At 49.8% G+C, this 19,494-nt stretch overlaps 1 protein-coding gene across 1 annotated transcript; it reads left to right on the forward strand.

The window, feature by feature from the left end:
• Positions 1-597: 597 nt before the first annotated feature.
• CAV3 (caveolin 3) lies at positions 598-12,475 on the forward strand. Its single transcript, XM_029918060.1, has 2 exons — positions 598-837; positions 11,704-12,475. The coding sequence occupies exons 1-2, from the start codon at positions 724-726 to the stop codon at positions 12,043-12,045; spliced, it is 456 nt and encodes a 151-aa protein (XP_029773920.1). The 5' UTR covers positions 598-723; the 3' UTR covers positions 12,046-12,475.
• The last annotated feature ends 7,019 nt before the right edge of the window (positions 12,476-19,494 follow it).

Raw genomic sequence — 19,494 nt, forward strand, 5'->3', positions numbered from 1 at the left:
AGGGGATATGGGAGGGTGAGCTGCCCCATCAATGGTCTGCTTCCCTGGAGAATCCAGGAAGTGGGAGAAAAAGTTAGCCCTGCTCCAGGCCATGCAAACAGCATGCAGGGTCAAGAGTCTGCAAGGTCAGGTACTAACTACCCCAGTGAGAATCCCTACCAGACAGTATTTGGGTTCCCGAAGCCCCTTCCCACACAGGAGCTCATCTCCCCCTCTCTGCAAGGATAGGCAGACTGTTCTCACCACAACCCCATTCCACGGGTCAAAGCACGGTGGACCAGAGAGGAGAGGCATGCCCAAGCTCACAGCCGGCAAGAGGCAGGTCTGAGGACACCCCACCGCCCCTTCCAGAGGAGCCCGAATGCTCATGGCAGCGGGGCGAATTCCAGGAGCCGCTCCACTCGCCCTGCTGCCCCATGGCCCACAGATGCCAGCGCGCCTGCTCTCTCGGCGAGGCCCTGCGCCCGGGGCGGCCCCCGAAGGGAGTGCTGGGCCTTCCAGCAGAGCTCCAGTCTTAATTTTAGCTTGGAGGCCTGCCACAGAGGCTTTAGCAGAGGCGGGCTGAAGTTATGTGGGACAGCTGTCGGCTGGCATGCTGGGTGGGGCCTGTGGGGCCGGCTGGGGCTCAAGTCTGGGGACACCGAACTGTGTCCCTGCCCCAAGTCTTTTCAGCCCCGCCGGCCACACGGCTCAGATCTCCTTCTGCGGTCCCCCGGCTCCGCGATGATGGCCGAGGAGCACACGGATCTGGAGGCCCAGATCGTCAAGGACATCCACTTCAAGGAGATAGACCTGGTGAACCGAGACCCCAAGAACATTAACGAGGACATAGTGAAGGTAGGCTCGGCCGCCGGCCGGGGCGCCACCGCCAGGAGGGTGTTGGGTCTGCAGAATGCTTGGACGCAGGAGGTGGGGCGGGGAGGGCTCTGCTCTGCACACAGCCTGCCTCCCCAACAAGAGGCCCTGTTCCTCTGTCTTCTCCAAATCCTCCATCAAAAGTCAGCGTGTACACCCCACAAGAAACACTTAGCACAAACAGGAGCAAGAGGTCAGCCGCACAAACGTGACGCAGGTGTTGACCAGGTCGGGGAGGCAAGGCACAGAGGAGAGAGCCTCCTACTCCTCTGAGGTTCTTCCCATGAGCTCCTGGCCCTTGTCCCAGGAGGAAGACCAGCGGGTGGCCGACTTGGGCTCTTTCTCACGCCAGGGGTCACGTCTGCGGTCTCCATGGTGGGTGTGGGGTTAATTCCCAAAAGGTGGCTGCCAGCCCTGCTGGTAGGAGCACTCATCCCCCCAGGGCACTGCTGCGTGTCCACTGCCCAGGGTGTGGGGGCCGTGCCCAGTGCTCATGCCAGGCCCTATGCCCAGGCCAGGGCAGAGGCCTCTCAGAGGGACCCAGGCTCCTGAAAGGAGCACTCAGAGGGCGGTTACCCAGCCTCGGGGGAGTCTCCCCAACAGCCACTGCCTGGGTCAGCCTCCTTCCTCATCTGGATGCGGCCAAACCCTCACCTTCACTCCAACCTCCACTCGGGAGCCACGGCCTCTTTCTACAGCAGAATTCCTGGAAGCAGGGTGACCAACCACTAGCATGGGGATCACGGGAAGGGCTTTTAAAAGAGCAGGTGCCTGGGGCCTCCTGGGTCCTATTAAATGCATCAGAATCGCAGATCAGCCCCATCCAATAAAAATATTGGATCCCATCATATAATCTCCAGATGTCATTTTACATTTTCCTAGCGGCTGTGATTTTATTTTCAAAAAATAATTTTTTAAACATTTATTTGAGAGAGACAGACAGACTGATGGCAAATAGCTGTCAGCACAGAGCTGGATGGGGCTTGAACCCACAAACTGTGAGATCATGACTTGCGCTGAAGCCGGATGCTTAACTGACTGAGCCACCCAGGCGTCCCTAGTAGCTATGATTTTAAAGAGGAAAAACAAGCATGTGAAATTAATTTTCATGATATTTTTAAGTTAACCTTACATTTCCAAAATAGTCTCATTTTAACACGTAATTGATATAAAAACAGTTATCTAGGTACTATTACAGTCTCTGTTCACCTTGGAAATCCAGTGTGTATCTTACCCTTATGCTGCTTATCAGTTCAGATTCCAAATTTATCAGAAATTCTTGTCCTGTATTTAGAGCTCATAAACTGTGCAGCTGAAACCAATTCAACACACTCAAATTGTTTCAAACATTTTAAAGAAGTCTTCCAATTTCAGAATTAAAGATCACTTCTTACATTTGAACTAAAATTTAAAAAAGACTTAGAATTCTTCTGTTGCCTTGGTCACAGGTCAAGTGCTCAAAGCTTGTGACCGCTGCCTGAGACAGTGCAGCTCTGGGCTTGCTCTGAGGCACAGCCCCCACGCCGTCTTCCTGCCGTGAGACACCGCCCATGCTGGACAGTCTGATTTCTCCCCACAGCTTTCAAGCCCCAACTCAATCTGGCCACAATGATCTTTTTCCACCTTCCAGCCCTCACGCCAGGAGCTGGCCACACCAACCAGAACATGCTTCTGTGTCTGTACCAGGAGCACCCTCCCGCCCTCCTCCCTGTGGGAAAGCCCTGCTCAGCTTTGAAGCCTCAGCTCAAAAGTCACCTCCTCCAGGAAGACTTCCTCAGCTCCTCCAGGCAGTCAGTAGCTCCCTACTCCACGCCCCCACCTTCCCTCAGGGCACTACTCCCTAATAATTCATCTTATGCTATTATTGTATTCTACATCATTAGTGGCGGAAATCGGTAATGATAGGAAGAGCTACAAGGGGGAAATTACTATACAAATGTAAAATAGTATTTGTCACAGTGTGTGCATTGCGGTCTGGGGAACATGGTCCTGAAACTCGGCTTTAACAGACCTGGTTTCAAATTTACTCAATTTCTACCTCAAAGCAACGACGCTGGACAAGTCATCTAGGTTTTCAGAACCTGAATTTTCCTCTGTAAAATGAGTGTGATATCATTTACTCCATCAGGTTAAGGACTCTCAAAGGAGCACAGTGCAATAAAAGTATAATGTGCAGAGTAAAGAAAATGAAGGATTTGAAAGTGCCCAACAGTCACTGGCATGCAGCAAGGGTGTGACAAGTGCCAGCAGAGTTGGAGCCTGGGAGGGAGAGCTTATAGGACAGGACAACAAAGCCATGGGCCAGCTTTTACAACCAGGTTTCCTGCCTGGTGGTCCCTAGCCGGCTGCTGGGGGTGGAGAAGAGAACCCCAAGGGAGAACGTGGCTTCTAAAAGAGACCCACCACAGGTGACAGGCGTAGAGAGGCTCCAGGCCCTACAGAGCCCGGCGTGAGCAGGCTCCAGGCTCCAGGCCCCAGGCCCAGGTTAGAATCCGAGGGAGGGATGGGGGCAGCCCTCCAACTGCAGCTGTTTACACAACCCTCCCCTGGGGCTGAGACCTGTCTCTCCCGAACCCAGAAAACAGCCCTCAAATGCTAAGTTTTTAAAAGGCCCTGCAAATAATCTTGTTGAGAGGAGATATTTATTTGGTATATTTATTGGACGTTCCCTGACTTGCAGAGTTATTTGACTTTCTTTTGTTTTTAATAATTGAGAAATGAAAAAGTTTTGAAATTCAGGATGAGGATCATAAAACGGAGTCAGATAAAGAGCACAAACAGGTTGAAGTAGACTTCAGGTTTGTGTATGGTCTGCGAAAGAAGAAAGAAAAGGAAGAAGGGAAACAGGGGAGCTGGCCAGGAAGGGGGGGCTTGGGCAGTCGGTCTGAACAGGAGCCTGGGGCACCTCATGATCTTTGATCAACTAAAAGACAAGACGGAGGGAGGGGGGAGGAAAAGGAAGTGAGGAGATGAGAGAGACAGAGAGAAAGAGAAACAAGACAGAGGCCGAGATGAGGGCTCAGGAGGGGCCTGCCAGGATGGTCACCAGGGCTAACAGGCTCCTCATGACCTAGGATAGGAGACACAATAAGATCCTGGAATAAGACTGAGCTACCAAGATTCTGGTCCCAGGCCTGACACTAGCTCGTTGTGTGACTCCAGGGAAATCCTTTTCCCTCCCTGGCCTGAATAGGCGTGGACAGACGCTGGGTGGAGAAGAGGGAGACCCATCCTCTCTGCAAACAGCTTCTGAGGTTTCATACTAGATGCAGAGCAGGAAATAGACCCCTGGTGATGTGGATTTGACCCCCCAGCAGATGGGAGATGCTCCATTTTGACTTTATCCAGAGTCAAAACTTCCCCAAGTAAGGACTGGCATTGCCCTTGAACCCAGGCTGGAAAATGAGTGCCAAATGCAGACGAGAGCCTTGTCCAGCCTAACAGACTTGAACTGTGGTCCCTGGGTTCGGGGCTGGGTCTCAGACAAAGGGGTGGCTCATTGGGATTAGAGCCAAGGACCTGGGAAGAGCACACCAAGTTCCCTCTGCACCCCACCCCCACCCCAGAGTCACCTCCATTCACAGAGTACTGCTTCCACAAGCCGTTACAGAGTGCCTGCTGGGCACCAGGTGCTGTGCTCAGAGGAGATGGTGATGAGGTGCATAGACCCACAGCGCCTAAGCCCTCCATGCCAGGCCGTGGTGGGTGTGAACATACAGCAACAGCCACCAGGGTTCTCTACCACTCCCTTACACTCCCACTGTAAACCTCCAGCCATCTTTCAGTGCATTCCTGCAGGCCCACAGCCCCAGCGCAAAGGCCTCTGAATTATTTCTGAGAGGGCTCAGGGCCGTCTCCCTAACCCTCACTGAGGCACACAGATCCTAAGGCAGGAATGCTTGAGTCCAAAGTATCACACAGCCTCTTCAGCCTCAGCCTTCAACCGCTCTCCCCTCGGCCACTCAAGGTCAAACAGGGGGACAGACATGACCCCAGCCCATCCTATTTGTTCCCACCCCACCTCCAACCCACATCTGCTACTAAACACCCTCCTCCCTTAGAAAAACACACAAACCATGCCCTGTGCGAAACTGACCTGGTACTTCACGCCATAAATTAGTGCCCAATGAAGTGTCATGGGGTTTAGGGACAAAGACTTTCTCGTCTGGGAAAATCAGGAGCCACCTTTAGGGGAAGGCGGTAGCCCAGGTGAATATAAAAATGGGAAAAAAATTAAGATATGAAAAGGAAAGTAAGTCTTTTGAAGAAGAGGGAACAAAATAAGCGAAAGCCCCAACATCAACAAGGATGTTGGGTGGAATTGGCAAACGTAAGAGATAAGAATTGTCATTACACCTACCTATGTCCATGGCAGACATTACTAATGGATCACAGCACTTTTCTAGGAAGCCATGGACCATGGGTGAGGCATTGTTGGCACACAGATGAAACTTCTTGGCTACTCTGCCTGCAGAAGAAAGACAGGGGTTGAGCATATGTGAAAGGGAATCTGTGGGAGAGAAAGCAGAAGGGGCAGGTTGAGACCCAGTTATAGAAGGTCATCCAACCTGCCAGTCACTCTGTGTTGGCAATTTCTTCCTTTTGGAAATGTCTTTCCCTCTGTCAAGTACCTCTAAGAAGGGCTTCACTGGACTAACTCACTCTGAAGTATTTACAACTTAGTGTTATGGGGACTCCTGGTATTAGCTTATCTAGTTTTTCAAAATGTCATCTATTTTCTTGGGGAGCTGGTTAAAATGCAGATTTCTTGGCTCTGCCACCCAGAAATTTTTATTCAGTGGAGCTGGTGAATGTTTTGCACTTCCAAGTACGAATGGGTCTCCCTTGTCCTGTAGAAAATAAACCTGGAATCCCACTTTCCTAAAGACACACTGTAGAAGTTACCTATCGCTGCATAACAAATCATCCGAAAACTCACTGATTTAAAGCAACAACCATGTGATGGCCTCCCACAGTCCTGTGGGTTGACTAGACTCAGCGGGGCAGGTCCGCTGCCCTCACTGGTGGCATCTCATGCAGTGGCAGCCACTGAGGGCCTCTGCTGAGCTGGAACACCCAAGATGGCTCATTCCTGTGCTTGGTGCCTTGGTGGGGATGGAGGGAAGGCAGGACTCAGCTGTGCTGCCGGATGGCTGGGTCTCTCCCTCATGTGGCATCTCCTCAAGATTCTAGAGCAGGGTAAAGTGATGGACTTCTAACTCTGCCAGTCTCTGCATCAGGGCATAAAAGTGGACTTTTAATTTGGTGGCTCGAGGCTCCCCAAGGGAGAGACTTCTAGGCCTTTGTAAGGTTTAGTTCTGGACCTGGCACCTTGACCCTTCTACCGCATTCTGGTGATTAAAGCAAGTCACGGGGCAGGCCCAGACTCAGTGTGGGATGAGAAAAGACAAGGGCACAAACCCTCAGGGCCAAGACTAACTGCGGGCCATCTTTGGAGACTGGTTAAACATCCACCAAAGGTTGACAAAACACTGAACGCAAGATACATGGCCAGAAACCAACACCAAAAGGGCCAAACTGTGAGCAATGCATTGGTTACCCCAGACTGTACACAATTCTACTATTGTTATTACCACTTAGAACCCACGGAGCAAAGCTTTGCCATTTTTCAGCTGTTTGACAGACATCACCTCCTTTTAGCTTCCTACTATATACGCCGATGCTTCTCAATTTATCTGGGTGAACGGCCAGTTTTATTCTGATAATCTCAATCTGTCGCACACTAATACTTTTGTAAAATTCAACACAAATTAATGACCAGGGAAGCAAGATGAAAAATGGGCATCTACAGTGTAAGCCCCAATTTTTCTTCTTTTTAGACTTAATCAACCTAAAGTTACTGGCTCACAGTTCTGTGACTGTTTTTAAATGCTTACTCTCAACTTCTGTACATACCTTGTCGAGAAGAGGGCCCCTGGCCACGGGCTGCCCTTTAAACAGCAAGGTCATGGGCAGGAGAAGGAAGACCCAACAAAATCAAGCTTCCCCTGGGTGTTCTGAGTCACTACGAATCTTGGCCTAATCCTCTTGGTGTAGAGTTTTAAAAAACAACTCAAAAAGCTAAACACTGGAGGGCTGGAGAGCGGAAGTACCATGTCCAAAACCATTCAGTAACACAGCAGTCAAGTGGAGACTGGAACCAGATGTCTACCCCCCTGCCTAAAGCGATTCCCCCACCCACGGATACTCTATCTGAATTGTCCAGGGCCCCGGATGCCCAAGGACTGAGTCATACGGGAATCTGGGGAGGTATTTTTGACAGGGGTTGGCTGCTGGCCTTCCCCGAATCCTCAGGCAATGCCTGGACCTGCTGTCTTGCACCTTCCCCGCCCTCCTGGGAGACTGCGGGGGGCCTGGCTGGCTGGTTCCGATTAATCAACTGGTTCTCTCGCTGTTCCAAAAATAAATATGCCAGAGAAGGGGACATCAATTGAATGAGCAGCCGCACTCACCCTTCCCACCCTCTGCCCTTCCTCCAACTGCACACTCAGCCTTGAGACTCTTTTGATGGATCCAGCCCCCCACTAACCACCTTCCCAGAAAAAGCCATCTCCCCTCTGCTTTACGAAGGAATTAAGAAATGAAGTCACTGTGTGCTTCTGATAACACTGGCATGACTACCGAGCCCTGCCCGAGCCCGGTCTTATAAATATCTCCCCAAAGAAGGCGCTGTGGACCAAGCTGTCCCAGTGCTCAATCTGAGTCAGAGAAACAGCTGGGCCTGACAGCACAAGCCCATCCCTCTGAGAGCACATTTTCTGATTCCCAGAAAATGGAGCAGTCGCCCCACGCTCAATGCCCGAAGGCAGTCATGGGCAATAATTCAAATGTCAGCATCAATGTCTTCTGCAAAGTAATAATAATTAAAAGACACAACAGAGCAGTCCCTGGGAGGAAGATTATTACCATAAACAGCAAATGAGGGAAAAGAGAATTCCATCCATCTTATCAGTGCAGGCAGAGGTAGGTAGGCGTGCGCGCACGCACAAACACACACACACACACACACACACACACACAAAAACACACGCGCACATATTTATGACTAGGTAGGCTGGAGAGTTACTGTACTTAGGATCTGAGCTGAAACAGATTTTCTGAGATATATTTGCATAGGAACTTCAGAACAATTGAACAAATAATTACCTTCACTGAGCACCTACTACGTGCTAGGTATTGTGCTGAGCATTGTCCAAGAGGTGCTATGTCTAGCACATAGTGGGGGCTTGAATAAGGATGTGTTTGAATGGATGGACATGCATGCATGTCTGTGGATGGTTGGAGAGATCCAGGGGTCATGGATGGTTAGAGAAATCCATGGATTGATGGGTAGGAGATGGGTAGGTAAATAGATGGTGGGGAGCAAATGGATAGACAGATGATAAATTATTTCTATTCCTCATAACAAGGTTGTAAGAAATAGCAAATGCATTTTTGCACATGAAGGAGTGAAGTTCAAAGAGTTAAGGCATCTGCCTAAGTCCCTCATCAGCAGCACCTGCCGTGGGGTGCAAGGCCACCTTCGAGGCTTGAATGTCCTCCTGAAGCAAGTGCTCTGTAATAACCAACAACAGCCAACAGTTATTAACCAGGTATTCTGTGTCAGGCAGAGTACTGCGTATTTAGATGTCTTAACTTATTTAAACCTCCAACAAACTTATGAAATGAACACAGGAAACTGAGGCACAGAAAAGCTCAGTCACTTGCTGAAGGTGACAGAGCCAATAAGTAGCAGAGCTGGACTCCAGCCCCAGCAGTGACTTCAGACAGCCTTCTTTTCCACTCTGCTGCCTCTTAGAGGCCAGACACCAATAATCAAAGGTGTTGAAAGGTGGAAGATGCCGACTAGACCAACAAGGCAGGCTGGGCTGCAGAGGAGCAGGGTGGGTGGCAGGCTTTAAAGAAGGGGCCGGGAGCCCTGCTTTGGGCAGGTCTGTCTGGTCGACAAGGACCAGTCCTCAGACGCCACATAGTAAGAACCCACCTCGGGGTCTGACCCTGGCTGAGGCAGCGTGGAGAACTTAGATTAGAATCTGGATGCCTAGATTCAGCCTGGGTCCTGCTCCCATGTCTGGGCTGTGGGCCCTCCTGTGAGGTAAGGAGGCAGGCCTGGGAAATCTGTGAGTCAGGGATGCACCATCCCAAGGCACAGCCACAAGAAGGGGAAGGGAGGCCACGGGTGCTGAGTGGGAGAGGGAAATGAATGTCTCCGCCCTAATGTCTCCTTTTGCTGGCAAAGGTCCTGGGGCTGCACCGTGTTCCAGAAGCCAGTTGGGGTGCTAAGAGGCATCAGGCTGAGGCACGGCCATGATGGAGGAGGGGCAGTCTGCAGAGGTCAGAGCTTCTTACTCCAGGACCCAGGCCCCAGGGATGTAACTGCACCTCAGTAATTATTATGGGTGTACACAGGTCAGGGCTGGAATGACTCCCCCGGCCTATCCTCCCCAGCTTCTTAGATTTGACAGCTCCCCCCAAAACCAGCAACTCTGAATTTTTGCCCTGTATAAGCCAGATGTAGGGGATGGCAGCCCTTTTCATCCACTGTCTAAAGCCATGAGATGTTCCCCAACCAACTTGGGCCTTCTTTACCAAGTACCCAGCGCACTGGTTTTCCATCTCTCCCTCCAAACCCCACAGTCCACCAAAGGACAGTCACCACCTCCTGGAAGCCCTCCAGGAATAAATGCGATCTTTCTGAGGACATGAGGACCATATTTGTATTCCTCCCTCCAGTTCTGCCCTTTCAACCAGGGGGCCATAAAAGACATCCGCCGAACCCCCTAGTGCAGAAAGCTGGAGGCTGAGATTTACAGGAGTGGGGTCTGAAAGGCCCTACTGACTCCCTGAGTCAGCTTTCCGCATCACCTAGGGCCTCATCCTCTGATGTCTCCAGGGGGATCTGGGGTCTGAGGCGAGGCACAGGAGCTCAGAGTCTAGTCACGTGAGAAAAAAAGGACCCACCATTGTACATACACCATGGGTTATGTCCACCGCTCCCCCAAGAGTTACCCTGGAAAGGAAAGCACCAGAGCAATGGCATTGTTAGCACTAGGGAAATACAAGTTGAAGGTGCTTTTGTTTTCTTTCTGCTGCTGCCTGAATTTTCTGCGATGTGGCTGTGTAATTTTATCATGAAAAGTAATTTGACCCCCATGCCTAGATGAGAGGATCCGCTTCCCCCAGTAAAAGTGGGGAAGGGGCTGGCCCTGGAAGACTGACGGTTGAGCTCTGGCCCCACCAGCCTCCACAAGTGTCCCCTCCACCATTAGTCTGATTAGTCTGAGCATTCACTCCACCAACTTTTATTAAAATAGCCCAGGAACATGGAAGATGGCCATGCCCCCATTAAAGGACATCACATAAGAGAAAGCAGATATCATGGTCTTCAGTGCATCTCAGGGACACAAGAAAGGTTAAATGACTTGGCTTAAAATACAATCTTTTTTCCCCCAGGTTTGCTGATGATCCTTTCCCACTTCCCAAATGGGGCCTCAGTCACCATCTCAGTGGACTGTGTGAACCAGATTCTCTGAGGGCCCATGCTCCTCCCACTGCCAGGAGGGCTGGGTGGGCAGCAGGGGAGGAAAGTCTGAGGTTGCCATAGGACTAGAGTGGGGGAAACACCTGTCTCCTGCCCAAGGTGTTTCAGGCCGGCGTGGGCATGCCCGGGCTGCAGACACCTTTACTAGCGAGGATGACATGGCCCTCACTTTGCCACATGCCACATCCTAAAATGGCTCTCAGACGCGTGTGCCTCTTTCTAACCCCCCACTATCACCCCAAACCAGCCTGTCGTCAGGTCCCACCTGGAATATTGTGACTACCCCCTGCTGGACCCCACCTGCCTCCTCTCTCCCAAACACCACTGGCCCAACAAGCTGCTCAAAATTCAGGTCAGAGAATGGAGAGCAGACTGGGGGTTGCCAAAGGCGGAGGTAGGGGGTGAGTGAAGGGGTCCAGAGCAACAAATCTCCACTTATGAAATAAACAAGGCACGGGGAAGTATGGTGACCATACCCCACAATACGGTAGTGCATATACGAGAGATGCTAACAACAGTAGATCTTAAAAGTTCTCATCACACACACAGATTTGTACCCATGTGTGGTGACGGATGTTAAGTGGTGATCATTTCCCAATAGACATAAGTACTGAATCATTATGTTGAAACTAATACAATATTATGTATCAACTATACCTCAATTTAAAAAAAAATCAACTCTGATCTGGCCAAGCCAGCCCCTGTGCAAAAAAGCTCATCACAGAGTGACTGTCCTCCCAGCCACTCTGGGCTTGCCCTCGGCCTTCCGGAATCATCCGCATCACCCTGAGGCTCACACTGTCAATCCCATTAGGTCCTAGCAGCACTCACTACACTGTTCCAGCCCACGCCCCCTACCTCCACCTGGCTCCCTTCAGGTATTAACCTGACTGGATGTGTCTTCCGTACCCCCAGAATGCCTGGGACTGTCCAACTCTCTGGGATCAGAAAACAACAGAATTTGAGAACCACCCTTCTAGGTCTATGTCTACCTTACTGTTGGCTTTAAGCAAGTCACTCAACTCCCCAGGGCCTGCGTATCCACCTATGAGATGAGGGGGCTGGACCAGCCCCTGTGTCTCCTGCTCTAGGGAAGCATCAGAAGCACTGGAGACTTGCTAGAAATGCAGTCTCAGGCTCCGCCCTGGCTGTGCCGGTCCGAACCCCCAGTGGTGGGGCCGAGCCATCAGGTGTGACAAGCCCTCCAGAGGGTCCGACACTGGCACACAAAAGCTTGAGAAGTGGGTGGACGCTGTGACCTGAGGATTGCCCTCCCGTCCCTGCAGGTGGATTTTGAAGACGTGATCGCAGAGCCCGTGGGCACCTACAGCTTCGACGGAGTGTGGAAGGTGAGCTACACCACCTTCACCGTCTCCAAGTACTGGTGCTACCGCCTGCTGTCCACGCTGCTGGGAGTCCCGCTGGCCCTGCTCTGGGGCTTCCTGTTTGCCTGCATCTCCTTCTGCCACATCTGGGCGGTGGTGCCGTGCATCAAGAGCTACCTGATCGAGATCCAGTGCATCAGCCACATCTATTCCCTGTGCATCCGTACCTTCTGCAACCCGCTCTTTGCCGCCCTGGGCCAGATCTGCAGCAACATCAAGGTGATGTTGCGGAAGGAAGTGTAAAGCCAGGTGGGGCGGCAGGGGTGCTCGGGCAGGGGGGAGTCAGGGGAGGCTGGCCCCACCGTACTGCTCCAGGGGCCTGTGGCCAGCTCTTTCTCTTTAGGGACTGCTATTCCCTGCCCCCTTCCACCCTGAGATGGGAGCACGCAGGTTAGGGAAGCCAGAAAGAAAAGACAGTCCTGCCACAGAAACACAGTGGCCCTTCACTCTGCCCCCCATCCCGCCCCACCTTGATGCCCCTGTGACCGGGCACGAGGAAAGGTAATTTGCTAAGAGGCAGCTACTGCAAGTCTTTGCATTCACTTGTACTGTAACAGCATAAACCGGCACTCCGTTCCCATCCGGAGTCAACCCGTTGATGCATGCCGCCCAGGGAAGCTACCGGTGACTCTTGGCATTAGGAGGGTGGCTCCAATAAAGGGTTTCGGCTGCATCTCGGGAATGCTGTGTTTTTGTGTGTTCATAAGGTAGGTGTGTGTCCTGATGAGCTCCAAAAATACAGTTTGCTGCCCTCAGGAACAAGTGGGGCAAGGTGGCTGGCCCTTCTTGCTAAATTGAAGAGCCAGCACAGAATTTGGTTTCTCTTGGGTCCTTCGTGTTGGCTGGGCATCTGCTCCTCCATGCTCTTTAGAAGGTTATATTCCCACAGAGACCCTGGGCCAGTCAGCGGTCACCAACAGAAGAAAATGGCCCTTCGGCTGGAGGGGCAGGAGACCCTCCGGGGGCACCACTGAGGGCAGGGCTTGGGTTCACAATGCTCTGAACCTCTCCTTTGGCTCCCCAGACACCGGGCCCCTGGCACTGTGGCTTGGCACATGTATACCTTCAGCCCTCAGAGAAGTGATGTGGGCATGAGGTCCAGTTTGCGCATGTGCAGACCCCGATGGACATAAAAAACAACAGCAGAGGCATGTCACAGCTCCTTCTCACCTAACCCTGCTGGGGGGAAAAATAGCAATCTCATTCTTTAGAGATGCCTTTCCCAAGAGTGCTTTTCAGATCTTAGTCCTAAAAAAAAAAAAGTGGGTCTTTTCGTGATTAAATTTGTCTAGAAAATGCTCTATATTTCTCTCAGAGCTTTTCAAAAGACATTAATACATTAAAGGCTCTGACAAGTCCTGCAGTAAAGAAACTTGTTTAGGCCAGTGTGTCCCAATCCCACTTTTTATTTCCCTACAACACCCATTTAAGGCTCATAAAATTATGGTTCCACAACAGGGTTTCAGCGGTATCACCTCTGGTGCCTGGCCATGAACCCAAGCAGGGTGGTAGAGCAGATTGAAAGACAGGGAACAGGCAGCCTCAGCTCCAGTCCTTTCTCTCCTCCTAGTTGCCTTTTCTGGCCTCCATTTTATCATCCATAAAATGATCTCTAATGTCCATATTCGCCCTAAAAGTTTGCCTGGTTTTGTTTTTTCTAGTATCTTATCATGAGATTTTCAAACACAGGAAAGTTGAAAGGGTTTGCCATGAACACCTATGTGCACACGATCAGGCTCAGCAATGAACATTTTACTGCTGCTGCTTTGTCATAGCTCTAACACCCACCCACCTCAGTTTTCTTTATACATTTTTATAATTTTTTAATGTTTATTTGAGAGAGACGGTGAGACCAAGTGCGCACAAGCGGAGAAGGGGCAGAAAGAGGAGGAGAGAGAGAATCCCAAGCAGGCTCTGGGCTGTCAGTGCAGAGCCCGACATGGAGTTCTAACTCACAAACCGTGAAACCATGACCTGAGCCGAAACTAAGAATTAGACATATAACCAACTGACGCATCCAAGCGCCCCTCTTCGTGCATTTTTAAATAAGCTGCGGATATCAGTATTTTTACTTCTGAGCAATTTAGTAGCCATCCCTTGGTTGTTTCCAAGTGGGGAAGTTATAGCCCAGAGAAGTCAGACTTGCCAAACATTGAGACAAGCATTTGAGGGGCGCCTGGGTGGCTCAGTCGGTTAAGCATCCGGCTTCCGACTTCGGCTCAGGTCATGATCTCACAGTTCGCAGGTTTGAAGCCCCGCGTCGGGCTCTGTGCTGACAGCGAGCTCAGAGCCTGGAGCCTGTCTTCAGATCCTGTGACTCCTTCTCTCTCTGACCCTCCCCTGCTCATGCTGTCTCTCTCTCTCAAAAATAAATAAAAACATTAAAAAAAAATAGACAAGCATTTGAGCACACCAGCTCCATCCCACTGCTCTTTGCTCTGTCCTGGCCTCTTCCCATCCTCAGGTGGACTCAACCAGCCCAGGCTTCTCCTGCTGAAAAGGTTTAAAGTCAGTATTACTTACATCCTCCTCAAAGGAGCTGCCCTTTTAGACATCAGCCCATCAGTGTCAGACTTGGAATCTTGGGTTATGCAGGGATTTTCCACCATCCTGGCATTTTCTATAACCTGATTTGACTACAAATCCAACTTTTCGAGTTTGCTCCCTTTCTCCAGGGAAGACGATAGCATGAGCCCAATTACCTGTGAAGTTCCCAGAGCTGGCGGGAGGACGCCCGTCTAAGAAGCATGTATGTCCGAGGAGTTCTGCTCCTTCCAGAATCTCCTGGAGGAGCAGCGGGAAGAGCAGCACACGGGGGGGGGGGGGGGGGGGGGGGGGGGGGGGGGGGGGGGGGGGGGGGGGGGGGGGGGGGGGGGGCAGGGGGGGGACAGGCCAGAGGAGGGACGGGGAGTCCCTCTCTCTCTCATACGCCAACATTCAGCTCATCAGGGGGTCCTGCTAAAACGCAGGTTTAGGGTCCCAGCTCCAGAGTGTGAGTCAGGGGGCCCCGGAATGCGCACCAACCCATCTGTGGTTCTGCAAGTGGCCCCCCTACCACCCTGGAAGAAATATGTGTTAGGGGCCCTTTGAGGTGACAATCCAGAGTCTTCTTACTCCAGAGTTAGCCCCAAGAAGTGTGGCTAAGTCGTACTGGAGGTCCATGCCTGGGTTTTAGAGCGTCTTCTGATAGAACTCTGACAAATCATGACTGGACTGAAGACAATGGGACCAGGTCCCGTACCCCTGTCCCAGCCTCAACCCAGGTGCACCGCCGTCATCATCAGGCAGGAACTCTGCACTCCTCCCCCCACCCGGTGCCCCGCAAGGGATTCCAAATCTGCAAGCCACCAGACGTGGTCACTGTTTTGAGGAGGGAGAAAAAGGGCAAAGCAATGCATGGGGGGTGGAAATGTTTATTCATTGCACCTTTTGTAAAGCAGTTAAGGAAGCAGACATCATGTTGGCAGCCATGTCCTCGAGTGACCGGCACAGTCCACAGAAACGTCACCAGAGAACAAAGTCAAGGAATTCACATTTTGTATTCAGTGGTGTTTCTTCGCAACTAAACACAACAGATGAAGCTCAGTGAAGCCAGGATTTTGTAAAAGGCAGCCTCCTGCAGGTGTAACCCACAGATCCATCCTGAAAGGAGAGCAAACTGTGTGGCACTTCTTTCCCCCAGGGCCTAAAGAAATAAGGCTTGGAGTCTTCAAGTGTTCACATGTCACTTCTGGCCATCAGAACGAATCATTCCGGGAGAAAATGCATATGGTCCTGTTTGTTGGCACCTGCAGCCACGCATTAGGTTTGTAAAAGGGAAAAGATGAGTCACAGATCTCAGGCACAGGGTCTGGGGAAGGAGGACAGAAACAACGGAGCTTCAGACAGCATCCTGGACCCCGGACTTATGCTTCTGGGCTTTGATTGGGGAAAAACGGAGACAGTGGAAATTTCCTCCAGCATGAGATTGGGAGGGGTGGGGTGTAGACCCACGGGTGCTGCTGAAATCAAACCCCACTGATTTGCTATAAAACAGACTCTGGCACCATTAAAAGACCCAAGGAACCATCAGAGCTGTCAAGGGAAGAGAATAAGGGAAGCATCCCAGTGGCTCTGGTGCCCAAGAATCTTCAACTCCAGGGATCCCAGGGAGGTTGTGCCCTGAGTCAGGAAAATCTGTGAGTTGCTGCCCCCTCGAACCCCAGTGACCTCTGTTGGCTGCTAGGGTGACAACTTTCTTGGAAGAGCAGAGACTGGAGCATCTCTGGCTCATGAGCAGAAAGGCTCAAATGCCAACAGACCCCACCATGGATGCTTTTCTCCCAGAGTGCTCCGTGGTCCTCTATGTGGCCAAAAGACCCCCAAATCGGCATCCTGTCCACTTTCCAAAAAGCAAGGACTGGTTGGTGTTGATGCTATCAGACCCAAACCAAGAATCATACTCCTAGACTAATGCTGTGTTGATGCTATCAGGACATATCACAGCAACACTGTCTCTGGGTCCAAAGATGATGTAGTCTTCAGTCCCCAGTCAGTACTGAAGATCCTGTACTAAATGGTGAGAGTCTGAATACTGGCATTTCAGTGCATGCCTGTCTTCTCCCCGGACATTAAGTCCATGCTAGCGTCTTCGACCGTGTGCATACAGGCGTGCGTGCATCTGTGTGTGTATAACACAGGGTGGAGGGGGACAAGGACAGTGCGTGTTAGAGGGCGGAGCTGTGACTTTTGGGAAGTCCTCTTGCTTGTATCACAGTGAGTCCAAAAAATATGTGTAGAAATTAAAAAAAAAAAAGTGTTCCAGAGTGTCAGTGAGCTGGCCAGTCCCAGTCAGAAAACCTCTGATCCAGAACATCCTGTATTTAATAGCCAAAGGTATTTCTCGGGCATGGTCATGTCCTCCCTCAAGGCTGAGAGGGCCCTTGAGGACACATTTCCCAGGAAACCAAAACCTTTGAGACCGCTGGTGGATTGCTCTTCTAAATAAAACACAACAGTTTGCAGCCACAAGATACCGCCTGTGGCTTTACAAGAGCGGGAGCAGGAGGAGGGGGTGGGGTAATCACTGCTGGTACCTCTGGCCAAGTGGGAAACACCATCTCTTGCAGAAAAACTGAGTAAGAAAACCATTCCTCCTAAATGGTGAGTCACAGAGAGAAACAATCAAAAAGCTCAGGGGGATTTTAAGAGATTCATCCTTCCAGTTGGCCACCTCTGAATTCAGCTGATAAACATTTTGTTGTTGTTGTTGTTAACTTTTTTGAAAGCGCTCAACTGGGTGGCTTTAGCCCTATTCTAAAAATCACATGCCATCATCACTAATTCCTGAAAACCGTCATTCCCCACTCCCACCCCTGAAAACTCTGTATCTATTAGCATTCACGGGTTCTAGCCCCTGGCAATCACAATTCTTTAGACTTCTTTACATCTGCTCACTCTAGACATTTCACAAAAATGGAACCATACTGCAGGTGGCTTTCTGCAATGGCTTCTTTCATTCCCCATACTGTTTTCAAGCTTCACCCCTGTTGTGGCATGGATCACTATCTCATTTATTTTTATAGCCCCATAATATGCCGTTGTAGGGACAGACCGTGTTCATCCATTCATCTGTTGATACACATCTGGGCTATTTCCATTTTGAGCTATTACAAGTTATGATGCCATGAGCACTTATGTACAAGTCTTTGCATATGAGTATGCTCTCATTTCTCTTGAGTAAATACTTAGGAGTAGCATGTCTGGCTCATATGGTAATTCTATGTTTAACTTTTTGAGAAACAGCCAAAGTATGTTCTAAGTGGCTGGACCATTTTCCATGCCCACCAGCAATGTATCAGAGTTCCAATCGCTCTACATCCTTGCCAGCACCTGTTATTGCCCATCTTTTTGATCACAGCCATCTTAGCAGGTGTGAAGGGCCTTTCACTGTGGTTTGCATTTGCATTTTCCTAATGAATAATAATATTGAGCATCTTTTTGTGGGCTCATTGGACATTTTTATGTCTTCCTTGGAGAGGATAGGAAAATATGTCTATTTTTTTGTTTATTCAAATATTTTGTGCCCCCCTTTTATTTATTTATTTTAAATAGTTTATTGTCAAATTGATTTCCATACAACACCCAGTGCTCTTCCCCACAAGTGCCCTCCTCCATCACCACCACCTCTTTTCCCCCTCCCCCTAACCCTTCAACCCTCAGTTCATTTCCAGCATTTAATAGTCTCTCAAGTTTTGTATCCCTCTGTCTCCCCAACTCTCTTTCCCTCTTCCCCTCCCCCTGGTCCTCCATTAGGTTTCTCCTGTTTTCCTGTTAGACCTATGAGTGCAAACATATGGTATCTGTCCTTCTCTGCCTGATTTATTTCGCTTAGCATGACACCCTCGAGGTCCATCCACTTTGCTACAAATGGCCAGATTTCATTCTTTCTCATTGCCATGTAGTACTCCATTGTGTATATATACCACATCTTCTTGATCCACTCATCAGGTGATGGACATTTAGGCTCCTTCCATGTTTTGGCTATTGTTGACATTGCTGCTATGAACATTGGGGTACATGTGCTCCTATGCATCAGCATTTCTGTATCCCTTGGGTAAATTCCTAGCAGTTGTGCCCCCTTTTCTTAAAGATTTTATTTTCAAGTAATCAGATTCACCACTCTGATATCAATAGTCACACAGTCCACTGACTGAGACAGCCAGGCACCCCAATTTTTCCCCTTTTAAAACTTGGCTTGTCTTTTCATTGTTTAGTTTTAAGAGTGCTCGATGTATTCTAGAAAGGAGTATCTGATTTGCAAACATTTTCTTCAATTCCGTGAGATATCTTTTCAGTTTCTTGACTGTGTCCTTCAAAGCACAAAAGTTCTATACCCCATTTTGATGAGGTTCAAGTTACCTACTTTTCCTTTGCATTTGCTTTTCGGGTATCATGGCTAAGAAGTCACTGCTTAGTCCAAGGTCACAAAGATTTATGTCTATGTTTTCCTCTAAGAATTTTACAGTTTTAACTCTTACATTTAGGGCTTGAAGCATTTTGAATTAATTTTTACATATAGTGTGAGGTAGGAGTCCAGCTTCATTCTTGTGTTTATTGAAGTATAGCTAACATGCAAGGTGATACTGGTTTCAGGTGTACAACATCAAAGTCCAACAATCCCACCCATTACTCAAGGCTCACACCACAAGTGTGGTCACTGCACAGACAGATTACGACATCCCTGGCCATACTCCCTGTGCTGTACTTTTCATCCCTGTGACTTATTTATTTCCGATTGGAAGTTTGTACCGCTGAGTCCCATTCACCAGCTTCATTCTTTTGCATGTGAATATCCAGTTTTCCTAGAGCCATTTGTTGAACAGAGTGTCTTCCCTATCGAATTCTCTTGATACACTTGTCGAAAATCAACTGGCCATAAATGTGAGGGTTTATATCTGCACTCTCCATTCTACTGCATTGGTCTAGATGTCTACCGTTATGCCTGTACCACACTCTTTTAAGTTTTGAAACCAGGAAGTGTGAATCCCACTTTGTTCTTTTTCAAGGATTATTTGGCTATTCTGGGTCCCTTGCATTTCTGTAGGAATTTTGGAATCAGTTTATCAATTTGTGCAAAGAAGCCAACTAAGATTCTGATAGGGATTGCACTGAATCTGAAGTTTGGACAGTATTATCATCTTAACAATATTT

This window comes from Suricata suricatta, chromosome 12 (assembly GCF_006229205.1).
Source record: "Suricata suricatta isolate VVHF042 chromosome 12, meerkat_22Aug2017_6uvM2_HiC, whole genome shotgun sequence".
In the NCBI taxonomy this organism is placed as follows: Eukaryota; Metazoa; Chordata; class Mammalia; order Carnivora; family Herpestidae; genus Suricata; species Suricata suricatta.

Bases quoted from the DNA above. Each gene is read 5' to 3' on its own strand.
- CAV3 (XM_029918060.1), top strand. From the start codon at position 724: ATGATGGCCGAGGAGCACACGGATCTGGAGGCCCAGATCGTCAAGGAC. The intron at 838-11,703 runs GTAGGCTCGGCC...CCGTCCCTGCAG, and splicing joins TTAACGAGGACATAGTGAAG to GTGGATTTTGAAGACGTGAT.